Genomic DNA, 12,905 nt, shown 5'->3' with positions numbered 1-12,905 from the left:
TGTTCCATCCATATGAAAAGGGTATGTCCCTGATTTTGGAAGGTAGGCTTTACAGAGATTATACTCTGCTCCCAATGCAGTTGATAAATCCAAGGTCCCAATCCCAGTCTCACACTACAGAGAAGTTATTCAGGATTCAATTTAGACAATATTGTGTGTGCTTCAACCACCTTATTTAACCTTGTAGGTTGGATGCAAAGCAGTCCGGAAACCCTTGCCAGGGGTTTGCATAGAGATGCAGGAAAAAATACCGCTGCAGCACCTCTTTGTTGCAAAAAGTGAAAACTTGAATTTATTAGGTCAAACAACTAGTCAAGGTTTCGGGCTTCCTCTTGCCCTTGAGAAAGGGCAAGAGTAAGCCTGAAACGTTGCCTGGTTGTTTGACTTAATAAATGACATTTTTCACTTTTTGCAACAAAGAGGTTCTGCAGCGGTATTTAGGAACCAATGAACCTGCCTGTATGGTTTAGGAGTGTGGCTGCTGTGGCTGCTGTGGCTAGTGGGAGCCACTTTTCTCCCCCTGTGTTTTGCATAAATATCCCTTGTTATCTGCTGGGATGTATCTGGGTCAGGAGGAAGGGGGTAGGCTCCAGGTTGTTGCCTTTGAGTCTATTAATGTGGGAATAGAGCACTCTTTGGCAGTGTCCCATTAAAAGGAGGGCTACTCACCAAGTGGTGTCACTCAGTATGTTCATGACTTCATCCAGAATGTCTGGCTCGACCACATCGTCGTACGTAAGGAGCATCTCGTACACCTCGCTGGCTGTTGTCTTCCTGATCTGCAGAGACAGAAGCAATTGGGTTGGCCTTTCTCTTCCACTCAGCCCACTTCTCTAAGTTTGGTCTCTGCCCTGGGTGGTTAGGGGTTAAAAGACCTGCACCATTAGAATTTCACACTGCACCTTTATTAATAATAAGTCTTTCAGCTCCAGCGCCCAAACCTGGATTTGACCTGCATGACCATTTACCATTTTCTGGCCAGAATGCCACAGGGCAGGTGCATCCTCTTTAAGCAAGTTACATTGCCAATAGGACTGAATTACACCCCCCCCCCCCAACGAGGCCCCATTAAAGGAAGATTTATTACACTCCAAGGCTCACATTTTCTCTCCAGCAGAGAGCTACTTGCTGCCTCACTGAGGTATGAGCCATGAAAATGGAATCCAAAATCAACATGGTTGCCAGAATTCCAGGAAACCTAATCTGCCCCCCCCTCCATATTTTATTGGCTTTTATTACATCTGCAAAATGCTGTTTCAGTAGAGCAGCCGGCTGTGCTGAACCTTATATGACTCCCCCACCCCAGTAATGTATGCACAAGTCAAACTACAACGGGGTTCTTGGATGACGACCTAAGTGGAGCCTGATCTGGTGAGTTAATATGAGACACAAAGGGGTGTGATATGATTTTGAAGTGCCTTGGGGGCATGAGATCCACTGTACATAGAGGATTAGAAGACGTGGCACTTACTCTTGGGAACGGATGACAAACCAAAAGCAACAGCTGTAACAGAACCTTCTTTCGGATATCACCAGGGAACTGGATCAGGCCACAGAACCTGAAAGGAAATGAAAGACACAAATAAAGGGAGAGAAAACAGCTCAGGAACTGTGTAATTGTATCTGTGTTCTACCTCCACCCCCCCAATCAAGCCCAGGGCAAATACCCTTTCTCCTGCTCTAAAACTACCCCTTGGAATTATATAATTGATGGACATAAGTCACATAACATGAATATGTCAATAGGACCCATCCTAGCAGGCAGAAGGATGGTTTCTATTGGTCGCTTTTAGAATAAATAATGAGAAGGGTGCTCATGTTCATCTGGGGTGAGGGAAAGGGTGACAAGTTGGGTCCTGGCAGGTGCCCATTTCCTTTCAAGAAAATGTTTATTTGAAGTAAATAAAAGCTGAACAGTGAGTGGACAAGCCCAGGCAATCTCTAGCAGGTGTCCTGTTGGCCTTACCTGAATATTTTGGCACTGACACCCAATGGGGCTGTTACTGGAAATTGTACATTTAACTAATGCATTATAAACTGCAGCACTGCTGCCTTCAGGTGCATCATACATGCTCCCCCTATTTTACTGCGATATGGTTGGATATAACAACATAACTGTAACCTTCTGGAGCTCCCAAGCTACTTACACAGCAATACTGGATCTGAGCTTCTGGATGTCTTTGGATCTCTTGATCTCTTCTCTGCAAAGGGACAATAAGTCGGAGGCAAAGGGGTGGCTGCAATGAGATAATGTAGCACATCAGACTAGTGTTGTTCTGTTGCTCTCCTGCAACTCATTCACATTGTGACAGTTGGGGCAGAATCCTGAGCTACAGCACAATTCCCAACTGCCATAACATAGTAACTAGGGATCCACCGAATCCACAATTTTGGATTCGGACGAACCCCCGAATCCTTCACGAAAGATTTGGCCGAATGACGAACCAAATCCTAATTTGCATATGCAAATTAGGGGTGGGAAGGGGAAAACATTTTTTACTTCCTTGTTTTGTGACAAAAAGTCATGTGATTTCCCTCTCTGCCCTTAATTTACATATGCAAATTCGGATTTGGTTCGGTCGAATCCTGCTGAAAAAGGGCAAATCCCAAACCGAATCCTGGATTCGGTGCATCCCTAATAGTAACAGAGTAAGTAAGGTTGAAAAAAGACAAATGTCCATCAAGTTCAACCTTTCAAGTTCTGCTCAACTATTTTAACCTGCCTAACTGCCAGTTGATCCAGAGGAATGTGAATCTGCCATGTAATCAGTGCAGGTAGTTACAGCACCAAGAAGCCCCACTTGCTTGTGAAGGAAAACAAACATGGGAACACTGGAGGTGGGGGTTTTGCCAATAAATGTTTTCAGAAAAAGAAGATAGGGCTGCTGTGCTATAGAGAAGAGAACAAGATGGCTGCCGATGGTGTTTATTCAGCTGCTGGTACCCAGCAAGTATAAGAACATAAACAAAACTGACCTCAGACCAGGGGGAGATTTACTAATTCTATCTGCCATCCCTCATTGGTGCAGCTGGCTATTTGTGTCCAGGAACTGGCTCTTTTAGGCATTTTTCATTACATTTACCCAAATCACAGATAATTATTTGCACCTGACCTCAATTTGCTAATTCCTCATTAAACGGCCAGAAATCCTTCTAATGTTACCATCTATGGGAAGATCAACATCTTTTTCATCTTTATCATGTCCAAACCTTGGATAATCCCTCCTTCTGAAATGACCCTGATCAGGCGACTCTCAGGAATGATAATGAAATATGATTGGTTCCAGCAGCACCTCGTTAGGTGCAGAATTAGCTTCAACTCGGAACAAAAGGACATCATAGCTCATAAGGTTACGGATATATAGAAACATTGGGGTAACAGTCACTCTGCTATAGTTCCCAGGGGACAAATAAACACTTACCCCAAATCTTACCCTAACTGTCCTTCAGGCTGGGCCCCCTTAGCTCATAACAAGGTTACAGATATATAGAAACATTGGAGTAATGGTAAGGTATAGTTTCAGGGGTACCCAGGGCACATTATGAGCTGTTGGAAGGATGCTGGGAGTTGTAGGCCAGAGACTCTGATTCTAGAATCAATTCCTGCAGTTATATAATGTGTGGACATTTTTCACCCTTAAGACTTTCATAAGGGTAAATACAGAATAGAGAATGATTTGCCCCAGTGCATCTTGGGGCCACAGTATGGTAAATTAGTAAGGATTTTAAACTGATTTGACAACATTCCTCCAAACAGAGGACATCGGAACAAAGAGACCACTTGAAGAGGGACATGTGGAATTCATTAGGTAAAGGGAACCATATGACCGGCCTTACTCTCGATCCATTCGGCTGCCAATTGTGCCTCTGTATGAGAGGAACCCAACCCGCGCCTCTTGGATAAAGACTTCAGTTTCATCGCTCGCTTGGAGGAAATTGGGGAAATTCCGTGGAAAGTTGAAAATGCCAAGATAAATGAACTTACACCTGGCGAGGAAGGACGGGCCTACGCCCTCACTTTGCTTACCAAAATGATATTGAATTCCCTTATTAATATCTTGGGAAGGAGCTGAAGTGCAGGGTAATGTGAATGTGCAGCTGAGAGCAAGTGCTACTGATGTTTCAGCTGGAGACACTGTATTTCTGTATATATCTGTATGGTGGAGTCTGTGTATAGTGTAACTAAGCCAAGCTATACGGTGGTGCTATGACCAAGCACTGGCTATGCAGCAATGCAGTTCTCCTTGGTAACCATGCAAAACCTTATATCTATATGATACAACAAGTCTTACTTTTCCTCCTGTGTGTAGATATCAAAGCAGCCATTGGCCAACATCTGATCCAACATTTTCAGCAGGGGAGTGGAGACTCTAAAGGGGAGAGTAAGACGTAGTGAGTAGGGCTGCCAGAATTCCTACTACTGATCCGCAAATACCTGAGACAAATCCTTGTCAGCTCTGCCAACCACCCCCTGCACCTCATAGAAATACTGAACACATAGGAAGCCCACATGCTGCGCGGCTGTAACCAGCTGATACAATAGTAGACATGCAGCATTCATGTGTGGGTTTGCTTATTGTCTGAAGACACACACACAAACACACACACACATATTACACTTGTGAGCTTTACAGATACCTGTCCATGTGCTGATTGTCTCTGAAGACCTGAAGCAGTGAGGTGGAGAAGGCATCCATTTGTTCTGCGTCATTCTGGATTGCCCGAAGGTATTCAAACAGACCCTGTGCTGAGTATCTCACCTGTATGGGAGGGAGAGAAATGGTGATATTAGAACATTAGTCATTGCCATGGAAACAGTCATTGCTAGTAGTGCCCATTCAATTGTGATGCTTTAACTGAAGGGTTAACTGCAGGATGCTTAAATACCGACCTCCTCGATCTTTCTAAATTGCCCCTTTGTAAGTGGACAAGGGGCCACCAAGAACCAAGTCAGGAGCAGGTAATGGCTCTCTGATTGTTGGGGGGGGGTCGGTCTCTTCTGGAATACTAGGATGGTTGACAGTGGGTGCTGTGCGGGGGAAACTTCAAGGAATGTGACCAAGAGTTAAAGTCTGACACAATGATGTCATGGGTTTAGCAATGACACCACAGATATGCCACACCGTTTATAACACGGGGGAACTATACGCCAAGGTTAAAACGTAGGGAATAAGTGATGACAGTCTGTCTCCCTCTAACCTTTGATATATGTGATATCCCTGTGGGCACATAATCATTCCAAACCCCTCAGCTATGTAATATAATATTATATTTTGGCAGAGAGGCCCGGTGTTTCCAGTGGGCTCCCCTTTCCTGGAATTATTACGGCTCAGCAGATTAAAAGCAGCGGGAGGAGGGTGCCGCTATCCCATCGCTTAGGTCAGGAAAACCGAAAAATAACAAAGAGCCACATGAAATGTTTTTGCCCCTGTGGGAAGCCAGAGATTCCAACACATTTACCAACAGCTCATTAGTCGTGGCACAGCGCCACCCTGAGTGCCACGAGCAGTAAATGTCATCTCACAGAATACAGAAAAAGCAGACTCTGTTATTGTTCTCTGTATCACTGCCTGTCCCTCCTAGCACTGATGGGGTTTGTATTGAGCTGTCCCAATCCATAAGAGCTACTGAGAAACCCTTTCCACACACTCCCTGTCTGCGCCACCAACTTGGTTTCCATGGAATTTGGCTTGGCAACACTGAATGTAGCAGTAATGTAATCCTCGTACTCACACTTAATGGATATTCCTTCTGACATGAGAGAGTTCATCCAGCCGACAAAGTGAGCCCCAAGTGAATGTTGCGGGGCCCACAGGTGCTGGACTTAGTAACGCTCTTACTTTTTGCTCTGAGTAACGGCATTATGGATATCTAGCATTTCTCTGTAAAACCACACGCTGACTTCTGCCTGATTATCATTTCTTTTGAAATATGTCAGATATAACGAGCCCAAGTCATTTCCCAGTCACAGAACTCGGTGCTCTCTGTGCTTGAGTGAGAGAATTCCTTTGCAGCAGGTTGACTGTGCCTAAAGAACTCTTTATATGTAATAAAATGCACTAAGCTTGGCCAGGAGCAGGGACACATAGCAACCAATAAGATGCTTGCTTTTTAAACAGGTGACCAGTAAATGCTTCCTGCTGATTGGTTGTTATGGGTTACTGCTCCTGGGTAAACTTTGGGCCTTTTATTACACTAAAAAAAAAACACCTGTGGATCGGCACCAAAATCCGCTGTATGTGCCTGCACTCAGGCCAACACAATAGTTGTGGGAGCAGGCATGCTAGAGGGGAACCCACAAGAAGCTTGTGATAGGATGACTGACATACATTTAGCACATGATGCTGCTGGCATTTATCTTGGCATTGGCTTGACTCTGCATGAACAAAAGATCAGAATACAGACACTTAAGGGCATTGAATGATTGTGTGTCTTTATGTTACAGTGTAGGACACATTGTACACCCAGCGTCACACCTACTGCACCTGCACAATGGGCTACGCAACAAACCAGTCCGGGAGTAACTCCCTCCTCCCCTCGTAATGCACCAAAAAGCTGCTAATATATAAACGGAAAGTGCTTACAGCAAACTTCCCAGCATTCTCCCCTTTGTACACCTCTACGCCCTCATTTAAGCACCTGAATATTCCTTTGTACTGACATGGCAGGGCCTGGGTAAGCTGCTGTCTCAGGGCTCTGATGAATGCAATTTCACTCTGCCATTGTTTATGCTTAAACGTCTCCCATATAAAAATGATAATTACAGATGTAACCCAACCGGAGTGAGCCGCTGCACTGGCTTTGATCCCTTCTAACTGTGAGCCCCCCATGGGCAAGAAGAAACTAGCCAGCCTTCTGCAGCTTCCTCTGAACGTGGGAAATAGGGAGAGATAAAGAGGGTGCAAGGATTTGGTGCCAATCAGATAGTGAGGTTAATAGAGAGCAAGCCAGTAAGATCAGATGAAACGGATAGAAATGCAATTAATGTTCTGGCAGAGACACAGTTGCACCATAAAGCACTATATACATGTAAGGAAGCAGATCTACAGGAACACTTATTTGAAGCAGTTGGGTTAACCATGGAGCAAATGAAACATTAGAGCCAAGTCCCAGGAAAAAATCTAGTGAGATTGTTTGACCCCCAAGTGACTTATTGGATCATAATAGGAGCCTAGGGAGACCGCATCAGTGACCCATGTGGTCCTCATAATGGGATTTTCTAACTTACCTGAGAGATACCTGGTCACTTTTCAGCCAAATAACATTTTAGGAGGGGCAGTAAGCTGCTGAATCAGTCTGAAGGGGCCCAGTCAGCAGCTTTTATCGGCCATGTATGCCCACCTTTACCTTAATATCCCAGGAAAGTATGCCAGTAATAAAGTGTATAAATGAATATGGATTCAGCTCAATTATTTGGACAAACATCCCTGCAGTGCCTCTTGGGGGAAGTATATCAGTAGTCGAACTGCAAGATTTGCCTCTATTTTTCTAATAATGCTGAGCTTGCCCCCCTTGCTTGTTTTTAACATCATATAGTTCCTTTGTAGGCTATTCTAGAAGACTGAAGGATAATGCATATGTTTACGTTCTATTTCTGTTGATATATTACAAAGCTACTGCTGCCTGGATTCTAACATGAAATAAATGGATGTGACATTGCCCTTCGTTAATCCTACTTTCTGCCCCCGGATAAATACTTCCAGGTTTTATAATGCAGTTTTGAGCCTTTAAACATTTCCCAATGCTCTTGCAAAGGAAAGGGACATTTAACAAAGTATAAATAGGCACAACTGATATAAAGGCAATCTGTAGCTTTCTATAAGCAAGCAATGTCATTAACACAAAGCAAACTGTGAAGTATGTAAGTGATACAGGGCTGGGCTCCTCAGGAATATGGGGCAGTGAAATCTGGAGTTGAAAAGGCCCCTTTATGAATCAGTTAATCAAATGTGGATTCCTTCTGCTAAGCATGGCTGGAAATTAGGGATGCACCAGATCCACTATTTTGGATTCGGCCGAACCCCCGAATCCTTCGCAAAAGATTCAGCTGAATGCCGAACCAAATCCTAATTTGCATATGCAAATTAGGGATATGGAAAACATTTTTACTTCCTTGTTTTGTGACCAAAAAGTCACATGATTTCCCTACCCGCCCCTAATTTGTATATGCAAATTCGGATTCGGCCGGGCAAAAAAATTCAGCTGAATCTGAATCCTGCCGAAAAAAGGCAGAATTCCGAACCGGATACTGGATTCGGTGCATGAGTCGGATCTCAGCATGCAGAGAAACACAGGCAAAGAATATGCTTCTGCCCGCTGAGCCTGCACCCGGAAACATCACCTTTACTTGGGGGCGGGCAGACACATTAGATTTTGGTGTTGAAAAGTAAAGGTGGCCATACATGGAGAGATCCGCTCGTTTGGCGATGTCGCCAAACGAGCGGATCTCCCTCCAATATGCCCACCTTGAGGTGGGCAATATCGTGCTGATACGATCGTGGGCCCTAGGGCCCAACGATCGGATCCTAACGATGCCTAACTGGCGGCCGGATCACGGGACCACATCAACGAATAGATACGGCCGCGATCCGACGGGATTTTTTGTCCCATCCAATCGAGATCTGTCCGACTTTCGGCCAGATCTCGATCGGTGAAGCCCGTCAGGGGGCCCCATACACGGGCCAATAAGCTGCCGACACGGTCTGTCGGCAGCTTTTATCGGCCCGTGTATGGCCATCTTAAGGCTTTGCATTTCGCCCCGAAATCAACCGGATCTTCCTGCACCCAAACAGCAGTGGAGCAGATGTAGACTAAGCCTAAGACTTCTTTACCTCTTGTATCAGTTATTGGTTGTTATTGTATGTAATATTGTATGTTCAGTGCAGACACCCATTTATTGTACAGCTCTGTGGAACTTTATAAGCTTTATATATGTGTTTTAATGTATTCTGATGGAAATGTGGTTTCTCACAACGGGTCCCCTCCCCAAACTGACATTAAAAGCGCCTGCAATAAATCCCAGAAGCAACCTTTTGCCTCTGAGTAAAATAAGGAATAATCGTTCTTACCGTAGACTCAGTAAGTCCACCCACAGATACCGTCAGGCCCATTAGTACATTGTACCGATACGTGGATAATCCCAGTAACTGGGTGATCCGGGGAAAAGCTTGCGATGGTGCATTCCAGTTCAGGGCTTCTGCTTGTGTTCTGTGCAGACAAAATATTGCTAAGTATTTATAGACACTGCTAATGCTCACATTTAAAGCCTACGTATAAATATAACTTACATGGGGTCGTAACAGTGCCCTGCATCATTATTATGAACCAATGAATCAGACAAAAAACATCCAAATGAAAATCATCAAAGCCAAATTCATATTTACTTCCATCAAGAAGGTAGTAGGTAGCACCATCCATTGATATAGATATAACAAATTAATGGTATGCAGGGTCACATGATATGTGGAATTAAAGAAGGACAAGAAAAGTGTGTCCCATGTCATTGCACCATCCCATTATTTTACCCGAGATCCCAACGTAATAAAGTAAAACTTAACTTTTATTTCATTAGCCAAAAATTAATACGAGAAAAAGTGTATCTTAAAAGCAAGGTTAGGTAGGGTAGCTGTTTAGACACGAGGTCATCAGCTAGTAAACGATATATAAGGTTGAGACTATGGTGTGGGTTTTTAACTACAGTAACAACTGTTACCCAGCATCATTCACAACTGCTGTAATGCTGGCGAGACTCAGTACATATGAGGGATGGGTGGTGTTTGGGGTTGTGTGGGCACATAGACAGCAAGCCCAATGTGAACACCGTAAAGCACAGATGCCGACACCAGCAATAATGGGATGGTGCAATGACATGGGACACACTTTTCTTCTCCTTCATATTTACTTCCCAAACCTAATTTTTTAAGGAAGATGAATCTTGGCCTAACTGTATCTGTATGAGGGGAGTGGCCATATACCACATCTTTTAAGACTAAGATGTGCGAGTGGTCAAGTCTATGGAATCTAGGTGTAAAGTCTGGAATGCTTATAGAGTGGTTACCTGGGAAATATCCTCTCCAGTTCTTCCCGATGTGGGATATGTGGGACTGATGGGTTGTCGAAGTAAAGGAGATTAAGAAAGACAGATCCAGCAAAGGCTCGGTACCGGTCAATTTTCTCGGCAGATTGCTGAGAGAGGGCACACATCATCCGCTGGACACTGCAAGAAAATCACAACAGTGCAGTCATTTAACAGTATTCTGACCCTCTTATATATTATCTGTACCATGTGATACATCCACTTACATGTCAGGTTCAAGGAGAGCGGTCTCACTCTGGGCAACCAGTAATGTCACATCCTGAAGACTGGCCATCGCTGCCTCCCTCACACTGGAAAATAAACAAGAACATAATCACAGGGTTTGGCTTAGAGGGTTTTCTTTATCACATAAAGGATTTCAGGCAATGAATAATAAACAGGCTGAATCACTGAACTGCAGCCCTATGCCTTTATATGGTCACAGAACCCCTCAATGGCTTCTAATATCCTTATAATTTACAGTAGGGGGTACATTATCCCTTATAATACACGAGTGATACTCAGAGTTCCCTGTATAACTCAGCCTGCAGCCTTGTGTCTTTATATGGTCACAGAACCCCTCAGTGACTTCTAATATCCTTATAATTTACAGTAGGGGGTACATTATCCCTTATAATACATGAGTGATACTCAGAGTTCCCTGTATAACTCAGCCTGCAGCCTTGTGCCTTTATATTGTCACAGAACCCCTTAGTAACTTCTAATATCCTTATAATCTACAGTAGGGGGTCATTATCCCTTATAATACATGAGTGATACTCAGAGTTCCCTGTATAACTCAGCCTGCAGCCTTGTGCCTTTACATGGTCACAGAACCCCTCAGTGACTTCTAATATCCTTATAATTTACAGTAGGAGGTAAGTTATTCCTTATAATACATGAAAGATACTCAGAGTTCCCAGTATAATTCAGCATGTATATAATTGTAGCACATGAGAAGTGCATCAGAGTGCTTGGATATGGCCATGGAGCTCCTCAATGACTTTATCCTTCTTTTTTTCAGTAGAGGAATATAACTCTGTATATTTGCCTAATAGCACATTAGGGTGTGAGGTTTCCCTCCACAGCCAGTCTATATGCCCATCAAATCAATATCAGACATTATATTACAGCAGCTGGATATGTTACTGTTGTGGTGCCTGAGAAAGTTGATGTGACAAATATTGACAGCCTCTACCCATGCTGATGTGTCGCCAACACAAATACATATGAAATCCTATACCCAGGTTTATACTGATATATATAAATATCATTCTGAGCAGATGGAGGTTTGTTTATTCTGCAGACATGCCCCAGCAACACAGAAAAGATAGGCTTTAGTCTATAGCTGGGAGGTGCCTGGTTTCTCATGAAGGTACAACTGATATCTACCTACTGAACTGAAAACCTCTCCTGCATCAGACTGAGGCATCTGGCTCCACTCCACTTGTTCTGTTTTTGCACTTTCCTCCAATATCCTCCTTTAATATGGTCTCAGTTAAATGACAGTAATGTGCAGAGCTTTATCCATGTTAAGGTGGCCATACATGACCAGATTTAAGCTGCTGATATCGGTTCTTACTTTTACTGCACTCACTCCATGTTATGTGTTTCACTAAGGGACCTGTAGAACCTCCGGCCTTGATATTCTGGGGGCTCTGACCTAACATAGAGTGTTTCAGTAGTCTGTATCACAGCATAAGAAACAAGGTAGATGGAAACCGGCTCTTCACTGCCATCACAACGTTTGTCTCAATTGAACCCAATTCCACCCAACTGGCTTGCTCTTAATCCAACACCTCAAGCCCCAGCTAAGTGGCCATTCTTCCTTCTGCACATTGTGATGCTACAATAGGAATGATTCACACTGAGCCCAGAGCTTCCCAAGTGTTGGCTTTTTAACATTCCAGCCTGTGTTAACAAAGCACCATGACAAATTAGCCTCGTTCAAGGGCATCTGGGCCTCAGTTGAAACGACAGAGTAGACAGAGAGATTTGAAACATTCTCAAAATTTGGTTTGACACTATGTCACTTCCATGCTAATTACTATTATTTGGTGTTATTACATATTTTATGTTGTGCAGCGCAGGTCAGACCCAAGGGAAGACTAGAAAACCAACAAGAAAGTCTCAAAAACAGGGGAAGCCATTGAGCCATTCTTTATTGTCTACGCAGACAAGGACTTCTACTGCTGGCCCACGGCCTTCTGGGGTATCAACCAGCTGAGAGATAACTGTAGTGTTATAACTTGGTGGTGCAGCCAATCACTTTTCATTTGTCCGAGTGCCTGCACCCAATCACTTCGCATGACATGGCTAGCATAGAAACTGGATAGGGTGACTAGAGTCTTGCGCCGGTCCATTTTCTTATACCCATACCCGTTACCTGTGATCCACAATTCACAATTATTCCCACTGATCTACTACCCCAATAGGCCAACTTACCTTCTGACCCAGGGACACGCAAAACTGGAAGTGACATCACTTTGAACAGAAAGACACAGAATCCACAAAGAAGTAAAAAAAAAAACAAAAAAAAACTGCCCGCACTGCCAGGGAATCGGGAACTTTTTGCCCAAAACCCGACCATTATGTTCTACAGAGCTTATCTGCTATCTGCTGTGTAGCCTGAACATTTTCTCCTTTGAATGGCTGCCCCCATTGCTACACAGCAGCTTATTTATACAAACAATAGTAGTGTTTCTGAAGCAACCACACCAGTTTTACCAGTGCAGGGCAACACTGCATTATATTTTTATTACTTTAAAACACTTATTTTTTTGATGTTACTTTTCCTTTAGATAGAACAACATGGCAGATGAAGATAAGG

General features: G+C 43.7%; 1 protein-coding gene across 2 annotated transcripts in view; it reads right to left on the bottom strand.

Moving 5' to 3' along the window:
* Nucleotides 1-12,905, bottom strand: part of tbcd.L (tubulin folding cofactor D L homeolog) — a 111,570-nt gene that overhangs the window by 4,916 nt on the left and 93,749 nt on the right. For both annotated transcript variants that reach the window (XM_041577035.1, XM_018235446.2), the window contains 8 exons: nt 10,303-10,386; nt 10,058-10,216; nt 9,069-9,207; nt 4,639-4,760; nt 4,293-4,370; nt 2,148-2,237; nt 1,472-1,559; nt 670-779 (listed from right to left, as the gene is read on the bottom strand). In XM_041577035.1, coding sequence (XP_041432969.1) covers nt 670-779; nt 1,472-1,559; nt 2,148-2,237; nt 4,293-4,370; nt 4,639-4,760; nt 9,069-9,207; nt 10,058-10,216; nt 10,303-10,386 — 870 coding nt within the window. The remainder of the gene's footprint in view (nt 1-669; nt 780-1,471; nt 1,560-2,147; nt 2,238-4,292; nt 4,371-4,638; nt 4,761-9,068; nt 9,208-10,057; nt 10,217-10,302; nt 10,387-12,905) is intronic.

This window comes from Xenopus laevis, chromosome 9_10L (assembly GCF_017654675.1).
Source record: "Xenopus laevis strain J_2021 chromosome 9_10L, Xenopus_laevis_v10.1, whole genome shotgun sequence".
NCBI classification, from domain to species: Eukaryota; Metazoa; Chordata; class Amphibia; order Anura; family Pipidae; genus Xenopus; species Xenopus laevis.
Note: the sequence above shows the minus strand (reverse complement) of the source record. Positions and strands in the feature narration are given on the sequence as shown.